General features: G+C 34.1%; 1 protein-coding gene across 5 annotated transcripts in view; it reads right to left on the bottom strand.

Moving 5' to 3' along the window:
* The window catches only part of CNOT2 (CCR4-NOT transcription complex subunit 2), a 111,461-nt gene that overhangs the window by 65,091 nt on the left and 31,203 nt on the right, over positions 1-15,167 (bottom strand). For 2 of the 5 annotated variants that reach the window (XM_019038535.4, XM_055357037.2), the window contains exon 2: positions 11,492-11,634. In XM_019038535.4, the coding sequence (XP_018894080.1) occupies positions 11,492-11,539 (48 nt within the window). In that variant the 5' untranslated portion in view covers positions 11,540-11,634. Of the gene's footprint in view, positions 1-4,226; positions 4,409-11,491; positions 11,635-15,167 lie in introns of those variants that run through there. The other 3 variants (XM_055357040.1, XM_055357039.1, XM_063694669.1) reach the window with 2 other exon arrangements.

Here is a 15,167-nt window from a genome sequence, read left to right as displayed (position 1 = left end):
CAGACATAGTTTCTATTAGTAAACATGAGTAACAGAATTAGTAGACAATGATATTCAAAGAGTTATAATTACATTTTGTATGTAAAAGAAGGCAGAATAATTGGCATGCTGAAGAAAAGATTAGCAAACTTAAAAAAACAGTAATAAAAACTATCCTAACTAAAGCATGGTGAGAAAAAAAGAAAGAAAAAAATGAACAAAGCATCAGTAAGCTATGGGACAACTCCAGGCAATTAGATATATGTGTAATTGGAGTCCTCAAAGGACAGTGAAGACAGAGAATATATTCAAATAAATAATGGATGAAAAAAATTCCTAAATTTGTATAAACATACAAATTCAAGAAGCTCAACAAATCCCACGTGTAAGACTCATAAAAAAAATTATACCGACATAGACCTTAATCAAGCTGTGTAAAATAAGTGACAAATTTAAAAATTTTAATATTAGCCAGAGAGAAAAAGGTATATTATATACACAAGACTAAAGATAAGAATGACAGCAGACTTTTCATAGGAAATAAGAAGACAGTGAATCATCATTTAAAAAATTCTAAAAGCAAAAAACCCATCAATTTTGAACTTCAGACTCAGTGAAAGTATATTTACAAATAAGGGTGAAATAAAGACTTTTCAAACAAAACCTAAAATAATTCATCACCACTAGAAGTGCCTTAGAAAAAAAATTTTTTAATCCTTTAGGTAGAAGAAAAATATTATGAAGAAAGAAGGGAAGAAAGAAAAAAGGAAGAGAAGTGAGCAAGAAAATAAAGAAAGCAGGGCAAGGGAGGGAATAAAAAAAAAGAAGCGAAAGGAGAGAAGAAAGGGATAAGAAGTAAAAGCAGGAAAAGATGGGAAGAAAAAGAGAAAAAGAGTCAACAAACCTATTCCATTATGAATGATAATAAAACGCAGAAATAACATTACCACCATCCCTAAAATTACCATGAACAATGAGAAAATGTAACAGAAGTCTAAGCAGAAAATGTTTCCCTTAGGAAGTGAGATTTCAGCTGAGATCTAAAGAATAATTAAAATAGATGTTTGGTAGTACAACTAAGAACCCAGAATGCCCCACTAAATAACAACTAAAATCACTCCATAAAATACTAACTTTATCCAATCAACAATACTTACTACATGCCAGACATTATTCTCAGATGAGGATACAGCAATGAACAAAATAAACACTAACAGAGGTTACATTTTTAAGTGTACAGCTGAACCTGCAAGGGAGGAAGGGAAATTCAACACCCTTAAATGAGAGTAAAAGCTAGAATTCCAGAGAAGCCACAAGCTTATATCCCTAAAGGAGAAGCTATTTAAAAAAGCTTTTTATAAATCATGTACCTTAAAATGTTACACCATGGCTGAGAGCGGTGGCTCATGCCTGTAATCCCAGCACTGTAATCCCAGGCCGAGGTAGGTGGATCACCTGAGGTCAGGAGTTCGAGACCAGCCTGGCCAATGTGGTGAAACCTCATCCATACTAAAAATACAAAAAAAATTAGCTGAACATGGTGGCAGGTGCCTGTAATCCCAGCTACTTGGGAGGCTGAGGCAGGAGAATTGCTTGAACCAGGCAGGCAGAGGTTGCAGTAAGCCAAGATCGTACCATTGCACTCCAGCCTAGGCAACAAGAGCGAAACTCCATTTCAAAAAAAAAAAAAAGAGCTACACCATAATTGTAATAACCCCTTAGTAAAGAGGACAGCAAAAAATCTTGATGTTCCTGTTATTTATGGTAAGCAAAAAGTGGTGAAGGAATGCTCTGAAAATTTATAGCCACAAAAAAGCATGAATTCACATTACCTATGTGGACTGCAACCTCAAGCTAATATTTTATTTGGAATTGGTTCTGGATTGGTAGTGCCTTAGAGTCTTAGCAAAAACAAGTGAAAATCCCCTTGGGAGAAATGTCCCCTTCTACCTAGTCCTCAAAGAATTCCCAGAGTTCTAAGAAACATGAAATGATAGCTTAATATACGCACAAGGAAACAAGGCACAATGAGAACCAGCAGAAACAAAAACATTAGCATAATATGTGACAACTTCCAATTGTTGGATTTATCACACGCTAAACACAAAAATTTATAAAATAATTAAAGAAATAAGATATATTGGAATCTAGATCTAAACAAAGGGATAAATGATTATATGGATACATAAGATGTACATAATAAGATTAACAAACTTGATCTAATGGAGAGAAACAAAGCAATACACCTGCCAATTTGGTTAACATACATTTTGTTCAAACACATAAACAAATAATTGTATCATACAGACCACATTCTTGAACCAAAATGGAATTATATGAGGAATCAGCAACAAAAAGATAACTAGACAAACCTGATAATTACCTGGAAAATTAAAAACGTAAGATTAAAGAACAGTATAACAAACCCTAAGAAGTGAAAGGAAAACATTAAAGAACACTGATGAATAGAAAACAAAATTAAATTTTAGAAATAAATAAAGGCTAAAATTTGACCCCTAGTAAAACTGACAAATCACTAGGAAGTCTGACCAAATAAGGGGAAAACGCACATAGTAAACAACCTTAAGAAGAAAAAGATGCTACAGAGGAAAAAATATATAAGGTAGCATTATGAACAATTTCTTTACCCTGATAAAGTATATCTATTAAAAAAATCCTGTATCAAATATTATTTAATGATGACAACTTCAAAACTGGTGACAATTTCAAAACTGTCATTTCCAAAGGATGTGTTTACTTATATGAACCCCCCAAAAGCCTACAGATAAATTATAAAAATTAAAAAGTTTAGCAACATTGAGATACAAAAATCAATTTTAAAAGTCAACTATATTTCAATAACACCTACAACTAAAAATTTTTTTAAAATTTACAACCAAGAAAAGCAACAAAAGTAGTCATAAATTGGACTAAAGATTTCTAAGTCCCTTATGAAAAAAATATAAAACTTTGAGACAAAACACGAAAGAATACATAAACTTATGGATTCTTCCACAAAGAAAACTAAAGTCAATGCAATTCCACTTACAAACTCAATACTTCTTTTTGTGTTGGAGGGGAGCATTCTCATGAATATTCTAAATCTGTCATAGAGCAAAAGGCCAAGTCAAGACTCTTATGAAGAAAAAGGTTGACAGACAGACATGAAGATTTAACACAAAGCTTTAGTATTTGAGAAAACATGATATTGGTACAGGCACAGACAAACACATCAAGGTAACAGAGACATAAGAAATCCATGCATATAAAGAGAAACTTGATTTACAATAGAGCTAGCACTACTGAATAGTTAAGGAGGGTAGAATAAATTGGTACACAATGCTAATATGATAATTTAGGTGCAGGGGAAAGGAAACTGTACTTCTAACACCATGTACAAAAATCAATTTCAGGTAGATTAAATATGGAAGACAAAACAAAAAATCTTTTTTAAAAGACTATGAAGAAGAATATCTCAATATATCTCAAACATAACCTCAACAGATGGAAAAAAATTTTAATTCTGAAATTATCAAATGTCAGATGAATATGAGGACTACTGATGGGGCTCAAAATTGGTATAAACATTCCCAAATACATTCCTAGAAGACCTCTTAGGAATGTAATCTTCCTGAAGTTTTAGAATACTGCTTTGTTCAGATAAACTTCTCTAACTTCATAAAGTTCTCTCTTCTGTTATTTTCACGTAGTGTTTGAAAATATAATATGATCGCTTATTTACTGAGATTTCCTGGTTCTGTTCCCCTCTCCCATTTTTATCTGGACCTTCTCTTTCCAATGTCACTGTTGTCCCTTTCCTGCTCAATTTTAATTCCTCTCCTCGGTGGAATCCTAGAAGGACACACTGGTGGGTCACTCTCAAGAGGTCAGAGAGCTAAGCTGCTCCAATCACTTTAGCCTTACCATGGGTTCCTCACTCACCTTATGAGGTTGACAAAATCTCTCCCAATTTCAAACTGGCTAATTGTACTTACCAATGAATACCTGTTGATTACATTGGGTGCTTCCATTCTCAGGTCCATCAGACATCCCAGTGGGTCTCATTTTATGCATAAAAACTGATAACTGTAGGTCTTTTTCTTAGTTCTCATCTGCTTATATTGGGGTTCATGGTGACACTTTGTCAAGAAGTTCTGTTATGTTTCACGAGTTTTAGTTTTGCTGTCTAGCTGGTTCTATTTTTATGTGGAAATTCAGAAAGATTAAAAAAAAAACAAAAAACTAACCTGCCACCATCAGTGCTATCATCCTAGACTCCACGCAAGACCTAAGATAACCTCTTAAAAGATAACTTTGCGGCCAGGTGCGGTGGCTCACGCCTGTAATCCAAGCACTTTGGGAGGCCAAGGCAGGCGGATCACGAGGTCAGGAGATCGAGACCATCCTGGCTAACACAGTGAAACCCCATCTTTACTAAAAAAAAAAAAAAAAATACAAAAAATTAGCCGGGCGTCGTGGTGGGCACCTTAGTCCCAGCTACTCAGGAGGCTGAGGCAGGAGAATGGCATAAACCTCGGAGGCAGAGCTTGCGGTGAGCCGAGATCAGGCCACTGCACTCCAGCCTGGGCGACAGAGCAAGAGTTCGTCTCAAAAAAACAAAAACAAAACATAACTTTGCTTGCTTCTGTATTTTCTCTGATTCACAGAAATATCCGCATTAATGTCTTAACTTTTGATTTAATGAGTACACATTTCACATTCATGATTAAGGCAAACCACTTAAATGTAAACTATTTTTCTGAAAGAGAACACTTCATATTTCATATATAAAGTCTAGGTCATACGTTGCCAAAAGGAACACCAGAGCGAACACACAGGGGTGCTACTAGATATTTTATATCTTCTTAGGAAATACAGCAATATCTACCAGATAATCATATGAATATAAGTGATTTGGACCTAATTACTTATTTAGCAGAGTTTCTTTTGGCCCAAGGGCACTATGAAAAAATTACCAATTCACTAAGGGTGCTATAAACCAGGTGTCTTGGTGAAACGTATTTTTTGGAAAACAAATGTCACCTTATTTGATGATTTCAGATGATAATAAAAAAAGTATCAGAACGTATAATGCATTCAAAGAAAGGTTAACACTTAGCATCACACGGCAATGAGCCAACCAATGAGGAACTTGGGAATTCATTTAACTTGATTTGACATTACTGGTTGGCCTGAGAAAGAGGACAAAGAGAAGCCATGAATGCCAAAAAAAAAAAAAAAAAGGTCAAATTTTATTTTTAAAAATTTAGATTAGGTCGGCACAGTGGCTCATGCCTGTAATTCCAACACTTTGGGGAGGCCAAGGCAGGGAGATCACCTGAGGTCAGGAGTTTGAGACTAGCGTGGCCAACATGGTAAAATCCTGTATCTACCGAAAAATACAAAAATTAGTCGGATGTGGTGGTGCGTGTAGGTAGTTCTAACTACTTGGGAGGCTGAGGCACGAAAATTGCTTGAACCCGGGTGGCAGAGGTTGCAGTGAGCGGAGATGGTGCCACTGCACTCCAGCCTCGGTGACAGAGTGAGACCCTGTCTCAAAAAGAAAAAAAAAAAAAAGCTGGGCATAGTGGATCACACCTATAATCCCAGCACATTGGGAGGTCGAGGCAGATGGATCACCTCAGGTCAGGAGTTCGAGACCAGCCTGACCAACATGGAGAAACTCTGTCTCTACCAAAAAACAAATACACAATTAGCCAGGCATGGTGGCACATGCCTGTAATCCCAGCTACTCAGGAGGCTGAGGCAGGAGAATCGCCTCAACCCAGGAGACAGAGGTTGTGGTGAGCACTCCAGCGATTGCGCCACTACACTCCAGCCTGGGCAACAAGAGCGAAACTCCGTCTCAAAAAAAAAAAAAAAAAAAAATTTACATCATGAAGTCAAAGTGACTTCCGTTGCTGATCATGTGATCATGACATGAACAGAGCTTTCACAATCAAAAATGTAATTATAAGAGCAACTTCATCTTAAGCAGCTGTATAAATGCAAGTAAAGGGCACATAAAAAGTCATTCTACCCCTTTACTTTATCTCTGGCTAGTGATAACATGTCACAGCCATCTGGTTGCAAGGCTTTCAAGAGCAAAGAAGAGGAAACTAAACCAATTCATTGGATTCAGGCTTTTTTCCTTTTTTTTTTTTTTAAACTCATTCTTTCATTAGGTCGCTCTTATTCATCTTCACCTAACACCAAGCAGCAATAATAACTACAAACTCAACTCTTCTTCTCTGGGCACCAGATCTGACAACTTTTCAATTGTTAAGTATTAATTTAATAAAATTCTATCTATCTATCTATCTATCTATCTATCAATCGACTGATTGATCGACCAACTGACTAAGGGTCTTGCTCTGTCACACAGGCTGGAGTGCAGTGGTGTGATGATAGCTCACTGCAGCCTCAAACTCTGGGGCTCAAGCTAATCTCCCGCCTCAGCCTCTCCAGTAGCTAGGACTACAGGTGCACAACACTACACTCAGCTATGATTTTATTTTATTAAGTGTTCTTTATATTCATTATATATCTTTAACATACTATATATCATAGACTCTAAGATGCTTTGGTGCTGGTACTGTTTGTCACAACTATGACTTGAAGTCACCATCAGCTGTAAGATGCATCCTGACTTCAGAGAGAGAAACATGTTCAATAATGTGCCACTTAACAATAAAAGAAAGGAAATACACTTAACTGTTTATTTACAATTAATTTTTATTGCAGTATAAAAGAAAAAGTATTATCTGAATACAGTACATACTAAATGGAAATATACTTAGTGATTCATTTGTTTCTGTTTATATTAAGTAGTTTGTATTTTAAATACTCTGTATTATGCAGAAATCCTTGGTGAATTATCAAGTAGGTGTTGAGTACTTTAGCTATATCTAGGAAATTGTTTAGGGTCTTAAGTGGGCTGGAAATTATGATTTTTCCTACTCAAAATAATAAAATATGGGGCACCACTTTCCAAAAAATTGCCACACAATACATAAAAAAGATGTACCTCAATATACTGAAAAACATATATGTAATAAGTTATAAAAATATAAAGAATGAAACACAAAATTAAAACTATTGATTACTTCTGGGGAAGAGGGCAGAGGAAAGAATGGGAAACAGAAATAGCTCCATTAAGTACAATGCAGAAAAATACACATTTGTTAGAGACAAAGACAATGAATCACATCCACACTATATAGTCACTAGTAAAGATCTGAAGAGGTACACACCAAACTGTTAAGAGTAAAGTTGTCAAGGCAAACTTTCACACTGTATTTTATATTCCGTATTTTTCTTCAATGTTTTGGTAATAGGCATCTGTGATTTGTAAAGTTAATTAAAAGGAAGTAAGATATTTAATGTTGGGGAAGAAAATGGCAATACAATCATTTTTACAGTTCTCTGACATACTATATTCCACAAAAATACAATGTTTTAGATTATGAATCATTCTTCAGAAACGTACAGAATAGGATGCATTAGACCCAGTTTGTAGAGAATGCATTGAATTAGCTAGCATATGATGTGACCAATGACCTCATATTGAAAAGTTCCATTCAAAGTAACATCTAAATATCTTGCAAATACCTCTACCTTCCCATACCACTTACACTGGTATGTTACCCAGTATACTTTCCATTTCTTCCTTTCCCTTCCTTCACTGTTTTATTTAATTTTATTGGAACAACATGCATTGAACACCTATCTACATACCAAGCACCAAGCTAGGTATTGGCAGTACCAAAATAAACAGATACGGTCCCAGTTTTCAAGAAGCTTATTAGATACAGCAGTATTATCTAATACGATTTTCTGCAATGATAGAAATGTTCTGTATCTGCACTGTTCAATACAGTAGCCATTAGCAGCATGTAGCCACTGAGCATTTGAAATGTGGTTAATGTGACCAATGAACTTTAAAATTTATTTAATTTAAATGAGTTTAAATTTAAATAGCTACTTGTGACTACTGCCTATGGCATTGGACTGCACAAGTCTATAGGAAGACAAGGACAAACACAACTACAATGTATTATGGTAAACACTAAACTAGAAGTATGTAAAGGCTATGAAAGAAAGGGAAAGGAACACTGAATCTACCATAGGGTGACGTCTGGAAAAACTGATACTTAATTCTTGAATCATGTGAACAAAGGTGAGGCATTGCATGAAAATAACCAATATAAGTAAACCCCTGTGGGTGTGAAACTGCATGGCAGGGAGATTAAAAGCAGTGTTGTATTATTAAATGGGAAAATCTACTACAAAAAGTAACAGGAGAGATACTGGAAAGGTAAATGTATGTAAGGAGGCCAGAATTTGGAAAGTCTAAATGTAATGTTTAGAAGCTTGAATACGTTATGTAACAAAGGGAAAGCCAGATCGGGCACCAGTGGCTCATGCCTGTAATCCCAGCACTTTCAGAGGCCAAGGCGGGCAGATCACGAGGTCAGGAGTTCGAGGCCAGCCTGACCAACATGGTGAAACTCCATCTCTACTAAAAATACAAAAATTAGCTGGGTGTGGTGGCGCACGCCTGTAATCCCAGCTACTCAGGAGACTGAGGCAGGAGAATCACTTGAACCCAGGAGGCGGAGGTTGCAGTGAGCGCACCACTGCACTCCAGCCTGGGTGACAGAGCAAGAGTCCGTCTCAAAAAAAAAAAAAGAAAACAAAAAAGGGAAAGCCATTGATTAAACTGGTAATTAAGATGGTTTACATTTGTGCATGGGCATGCTCATAGCTAGGGTAAATTAGTCTAAATTAGAGGAAGATAAGAAAATGGTTACAAAAACTGAAGGTGCATTTCCTTGGAAAAAGCTTGACAATCCAAAAATGAACCATGAGCCATATAAATAAATTGTTTTATCTGAACTAATATGCCAGTCTATCTCTGCAAATAAACTTCAACTACTGTATTCAAACTCCAAATATCTAACTGGGCTTAAATTTACAGTAAGAAAGAAAACACACAAAGTAGATACCACCATAAAAATCAATACTTCAAACTAAGCCCATTTAAAAGTCACTATCTTTAGTATAGAGCCAAGGGAATGCACCTTCCTAAACTAAATTCCTAAGGCTTTAATCAGGTCTGTAAGGAAATGAGACCTGGAGAAATTTTACAAAAATTCTTGTTAAATTCTTCAATATTAGCCTATTATCAGAATGTTCAAACAAATATAAAATATTAAGTGTCCCTCAAAAGCAAAAGCCCTCAAAGATAAATGAAAATGGTTATAAACATAGACACAAAGAAATTCTACTTTATCTATGAAAAATACATAAATTTCCTCCAAAGTAGAATTTTTAAAAATCCAAAATCATTTTCATCAATTCGGAAGATTTAAGTTCTCTCTTCTAGCTATTTTGAAATATACAATATCTTGTTGTTAATTATAGTCACCCTACTCTGCTATGGAACATTAGAATTTATCCCTCTATGTCCCTTTTCTCTTTTGTTTTTACTTAGTGATGCTAAATGCATATTGAAGTATACCTTGGAAACAGCTGTTTAAAGCTGGATTGTAAAATTATTTTATTTTTGAACCCTACTCTGAAAAGCACATGTATAGAAACAGAATTTCCTGTTTGGTATTATGATGAATATATTAAGAATATAAAAATTCTTAGACTACCAGTACAAATATAAATGTTACTTTAGTGATGAACATTCCTTTCAATTTCCCATACATTCTTATATAGACATTCTATACATGTAACAAAATACCACATGTACCCCATAAATACGTACAATTATGTATCAATAAACGAAGAGAGAAAAGGGAAAACATTTTGAGGCAGCAAACCCATAACCAAAAATGCATTTTCCAGGTATGCTCAAAAACCTGGATTATTTGTAAATAATATGACTGAAACAATGGAGTACTTTTAGTGTAGAAAGAGCAAGAATAAGCAAATCTCTTCATGTATAAAACGTAATTCCGTTTTCTTTCTTAAGTATAAATTTTGGAATTCTATATTAATGTGGTTCCATGAGACAAATTAACTATAGTGTGTAATCACATAAAAATTCTACATTCACACTTTACAAATTGGATTATGAGCACTGAAAAGCCACATAATTCAGAATCACAAAATTCTTAAAATAATTTGGCAGAACCTACTAAAAGATGCAGAAGTCCAAGAAGTGTGACCAATTAAAATCTTATGAGTCAAGGTAATTGGAAGTGGTTGGGAAGCAGGAGCTACACCTGAATACAGATCATTAGCAAAGGCTATGTTGGTCAAGTCTATGAGGACAACTCAGAAGAAAGGTTACAGAGAAAACTGATTCAGCATACCCTCAGTTTTCTCTGGCTTATTAAAATCATAAAGATCTGGCAAGAAACTTTAGACACCAAGTTAGAAGAAATTCTAGAAAGGTTAAATATGACATTATTTTTAATTAGGAACAGTGCCTAAACCAGAACCCAGATCTTATAATCAAAGCCTCTTTGTTATACCATACACCAAAAAGACTAATTTACAATTTGCTCCACTGCTAACTTTTCCAATTTGAGGGAAGAAAAGATTAACTGGGCTAAAATAAATGGTTAGCAGATAAACAGTTAGTTAACCAAAGCTGCTGCTATCATACTAGCTGCCTTCACAACCTAGAGGGAATGAACTGATGAGTGAAAGGAAGTGTGGGAGGTCGGGAGGTTGGACACATATCTGTGCAGGAAGCCTAAAAGTTTATTTGTACTCAAACTTTAAAGTATTCTGTATTCTGGATAACTAAATAAATGTGATAACAGATCACTATCAAATGAATAAAGGATATTTCCTTTAAAAAACTAAATTCAAATATGTTGGTTTTCTTTAAATCACTGTTTAATAGCACAATCTTTAAAATTCACCTTCTTTTCAAAGCTCAGAAATAGCAATGTTACATTTCCACTATTCTTCCAGCCTTCCTACACACTGAATAAGGAATGGATATTATTAACCATCTTATTAAATGAGAAAACAAAGAATCTAGCATTTAAGGACAGCAAACTAATAACAAATTCAATAGAATTTGGGTCTCTGAGCACCCTGGGTTTCTCATTTCTATTTCTTCTATACTCTACTCAATTTTGTCCACATTTCTGTGATATATACTTTGTTATCCAAAATATAGCACAAGACTTCGGGTTTAGTCTTCCAGGAATAATATACGTAAAAGCAATCAGCACTTTTGTTTTTACCAGTTTTGAATTCAGCCATGAAGTCATAACTTGTATATCAAATAATCTAAGTTTTGACAAATATCTCAGAAAACCTGATTTGACACTAAAAAATATATATTATGAATATGCTTTATTTTGAAAAGTGTTCCCAACTATTTCAACTATCAAATCCAGTACTTAATTTAAAATTATAAACCCAAATTTTCAAATTGAGGTGTATTCAATTTGCTGGTTCCAATTACATATAACACATTTGAACAGTTTCAATGTAGCTATAAGACCAATAGAGAAAAAAGAAAAAAGACTGGTCTTACCTGGTAGTTTCTTTTCTCAGATAATGTATGTCCATCAGTCCTCACCATAGAGTCGTGTCCTTTCCTCACAGTACCGGAGGCAATCAAATAGAACTGTCACTCAAGGGTCGTGTCACAGGAAGGACCGCCCACCACGTCTCCCTCTAGAGTGGAATTATCCAAAAGCCATCAAAATTACTAACATGTAAATTTATCAACAGCAGCAAAAATATTCAATATGATACACAGAAAACAAAAAACAAAAAGTAATTGTTCTATACTCTAATCTTCCTCGTAACCATTTTCGTGGGCTAGACTGGCATACTTTATTTGCAACAGAAATTATTAAATATGAAACATTCTTCCTACCCACTTCTACTTTCTTCAATTAAGACTGTCTGCCAGACATCACACACAAGGGAGAAATTTACAGTGAATAAAAAATGAAGTGGACAAAAAAGTTTACCCCTCCCACAACTGACATATTTTTTTCTTTTACATGAATCTTCTCCAGTTATCTCAAAAATATACAATTCACATTCAATCGTTTAACTATAAATCCTTCCCCTCCAAATGATTATATATGATAGATAGAAATACAAGTTATTCACACAGCTACCGATTCATTCTGAGTAGGTTTATTCCCATGCAACAAAATGAGAATGCAACATACATTCTTAACACGATTAAGAGATACAAACCTAACTCAATATTCTATTAAACTTTACTCCAAAAAGAAGAGCAAAAAATGTCAACTTCCTTTGATGCTTTTGTCTTTCAGTCATCCAATTTCATGCATACTCCAATAGGGAATTCACTTTTTTACACTGGGCGAAAAAATAATGGGGCTGATTTCTTAAACTGCAGAGATATAAATAAGTCAAAATGACTTGCACTCCAGGTACCACCTCCCACCAAAAAATAAAAAATAAAAATAAAAAAAGCACTGAAGCTGAGGTGACAGTCACAAGAAATGCTATTTTTAAAATGAATATTGAAAATGAGAGTTCAAATATTCAAAGGTGGGTCTACAAAGAACTGTAAATATGCATTTTCAAGACAGATATCTCTTACCTAAGTTTTGTTAAGCATTCTCCCTAAGGAAGTAGTATGTATACCTACTGAACTAATAATCTTGCTAGCCACTAAACATTGTATTCAAATTCAGAGCTATTATTTAATATCAACAAACATATTTTGTGAGGAGATAACATCTAATCTATAATTTATAAGGAGAGTGAATTAGAATTATTAAAACCAACAAACACACATGTACACATATATATGGAGTACCTCTAAAAAGCAATCTATACGGGCAGAACATTTAAAAAAAATTAAAAATGAATATTACTAAATTTAAGTTTTAAAAAGAACCCAGGTGACAAAAACCTATCTTCTGGCTCCTCTTTTATGTTTCATCACAAAGGTAGTGGGAGTTGTATTTTTACTTAAGTCTGACTATCTTACAGTGTACGTTTAGCCGAAATACTTCAGTCAGGCTGTATGACAAAATTGTAATTATTGATTACCAAATTTATAAATACCTTTGGAATTAAATATCTCTTTCAAAAATAACAAAGGAGTAAAGTTTTAAAGCATATTTACTACTATAAATCTAATCTTTATCATTTAGCAAGCAATGAGGTTATTCATAAGGAAAAGTTACCAAATGAATTGGATATTCAGGAATTGTTAAATGACGCACATTTGGCTCCAACTCAAATTTTCACGATTGTCACAAAAAGAAAGCAAGATTATTTTATTATGCATCCCCTAAATATTAACCGTTTTAATATTAGTGTTGTATAATATTAAATTGTAAAGTAGTACTTGCCTTACCATTAATACATACATGGTGACTCTGAATTCAGTGGATAATAAATGCAAAATTTCAGTCAGTACTTATAGAATAAAATGTTTTCCTTCTTATATAATATTTAGGGTCTACGAATTACCTCCAATTATATTAATGTCAGCAAAAGAATGTTGGAAATCTATAATCAGGTAAGGTAATTTTCAATACCCTAATGCTGTATACATCTTTAACACAACCTAATTATATACAAAAAATAATGACTGAAATTTATAGGCTAACACCACAACAATACGTATTAATATTTAATCTGGAAGAATTTACCAGATAAAAGTTCACTTTGAAGAATTTCAAAGTGGATTTTCGTATAAAGGGCAAATCTATTTATTATTTGCTTTGTTTCCTCTTCTGGGGATAACTGGAAATATTTCATGGCCTGGAGTTTCAATCCATAGCCACTATATACTCTAATCAATGTGGGAGCTAATATTCTATAGTGAACTAAGAATCATTATCTCCTTTTAATAAACAAAAAAGAAAAATGACTGAAGACACTGTATTTTCTTCCAAATAAACATGAAAAGTTAACATCTGTCACCACTATCTTCACTGTACTATATTAAATAAAAATATTCAGCAATAAATTCTGTTGATAACCTTCATATTGGAAATGAAAGGATGTACAATAAGTCAAAGAGAGACACAGTCTGTGAAAAGGAACAAGTATGAGAGAGAGCATGCACCCTAGGTGCCAAAATTATATTAAGGTTTACACTGTTCTCCCACCAAGTCCTATATTCAAGAATTCAGAAAAGACAAATAATTGCAAAACTACAATGAAATTTTCTATAAGGCAAGGATGTATTTCATGATGAAAAAAGGAGGCTATGTTTACCCTTCTACCTTAAATAAACAGAAAACTAGACAAAATATATGAAACAATGGTTTCCAGACATCACACAACAATCTTCTCAGGACAGAGATGATCAAGAAAAAGAACAAACGTAGCACACCCAGCTCACTGCCTGTAGTTTTGAGGCTGAAGCACAAGGAGGGGAAACTGGAACTAATTTTTTTAAATATATTTGATGAGCACTATAAACCCACAGATCCAAATTCAACAACCTCTAAAGAGAATAACAAAAACAAAACCACATGATCACAACATCTCAGAGTAAAATAGCTGCAAAACAGCAATAAACAAGAATCTTAAAGCAGGGGGAAAAAATACATAGAGTAACAAAGGTAGGAATGACATCAGACTTCTCATCAGAAACAATGCAAATTAGAGGAGAGTGGTTCAATATATTTAAAGTATAGAAAAGAAAAGAAAACTATCAACAAAGAATTCTAAGCCCAGCTAAAATATCTTTCAAAAATGAAGGTAAGTACAGCCATGTTAGAAGAAGGTTAGGCAGTTTCTTATAAAGGTAAACACAAGCTTACCATACAACTCAGCAACTATGCCCCGAAGTTATTTACCAGTATAAACTGAAAACAGGTTCACACCAAAACCAGTAAATGTATGAAGATGTACTTCACTGCAGTGAAGACGTGATGTCCTTTAATAGGTGAATGGATAAACAGAGTATCTACACAACAGAATACTCTCAACAACAAAATGGAAGAAGCTGTTAATTCATGCAAGATGGATGAATCTTAAGTGCATTTTTGCTACATTACAGGAAACAAACCAGACCCCAAAGGCCACACGTTGAACAATTCCATTAATATGACATTATGGAAAAGGAAAAATTACAAACCCAAAAAATAGATCAATTACTTCTCTCTGGCCTTAGTTTCCTAAGGTATAAAATAAAATGACTTAGATGAATCTTTTTTAACTTTTTCTTTTTTTAAACTTTTTAAAAAACCTTCCCCATG

The sequence above is a fragment of the Gorilla gorilla genome, chromosome 10 (genome assembly GCF_029281585.2).
Source record: "Gorilla gorilla gorilla isolate KB3781 chromosome 10, NHGRI_mGorGor1-v2.1_pri, whole genome shotgun sequence".
NCBI classification, from domain to species: domain Eukaryota; kingdom Metazoa; phylum Chordata; class Mammalia; order Primates; family Hominidae; genus Gorilla; species Gorilla gorilla.
Note: the sequence above shows the minus strand (reverse complement) of the source record. Positions and strands in the feature narration are given on the sequence as shown.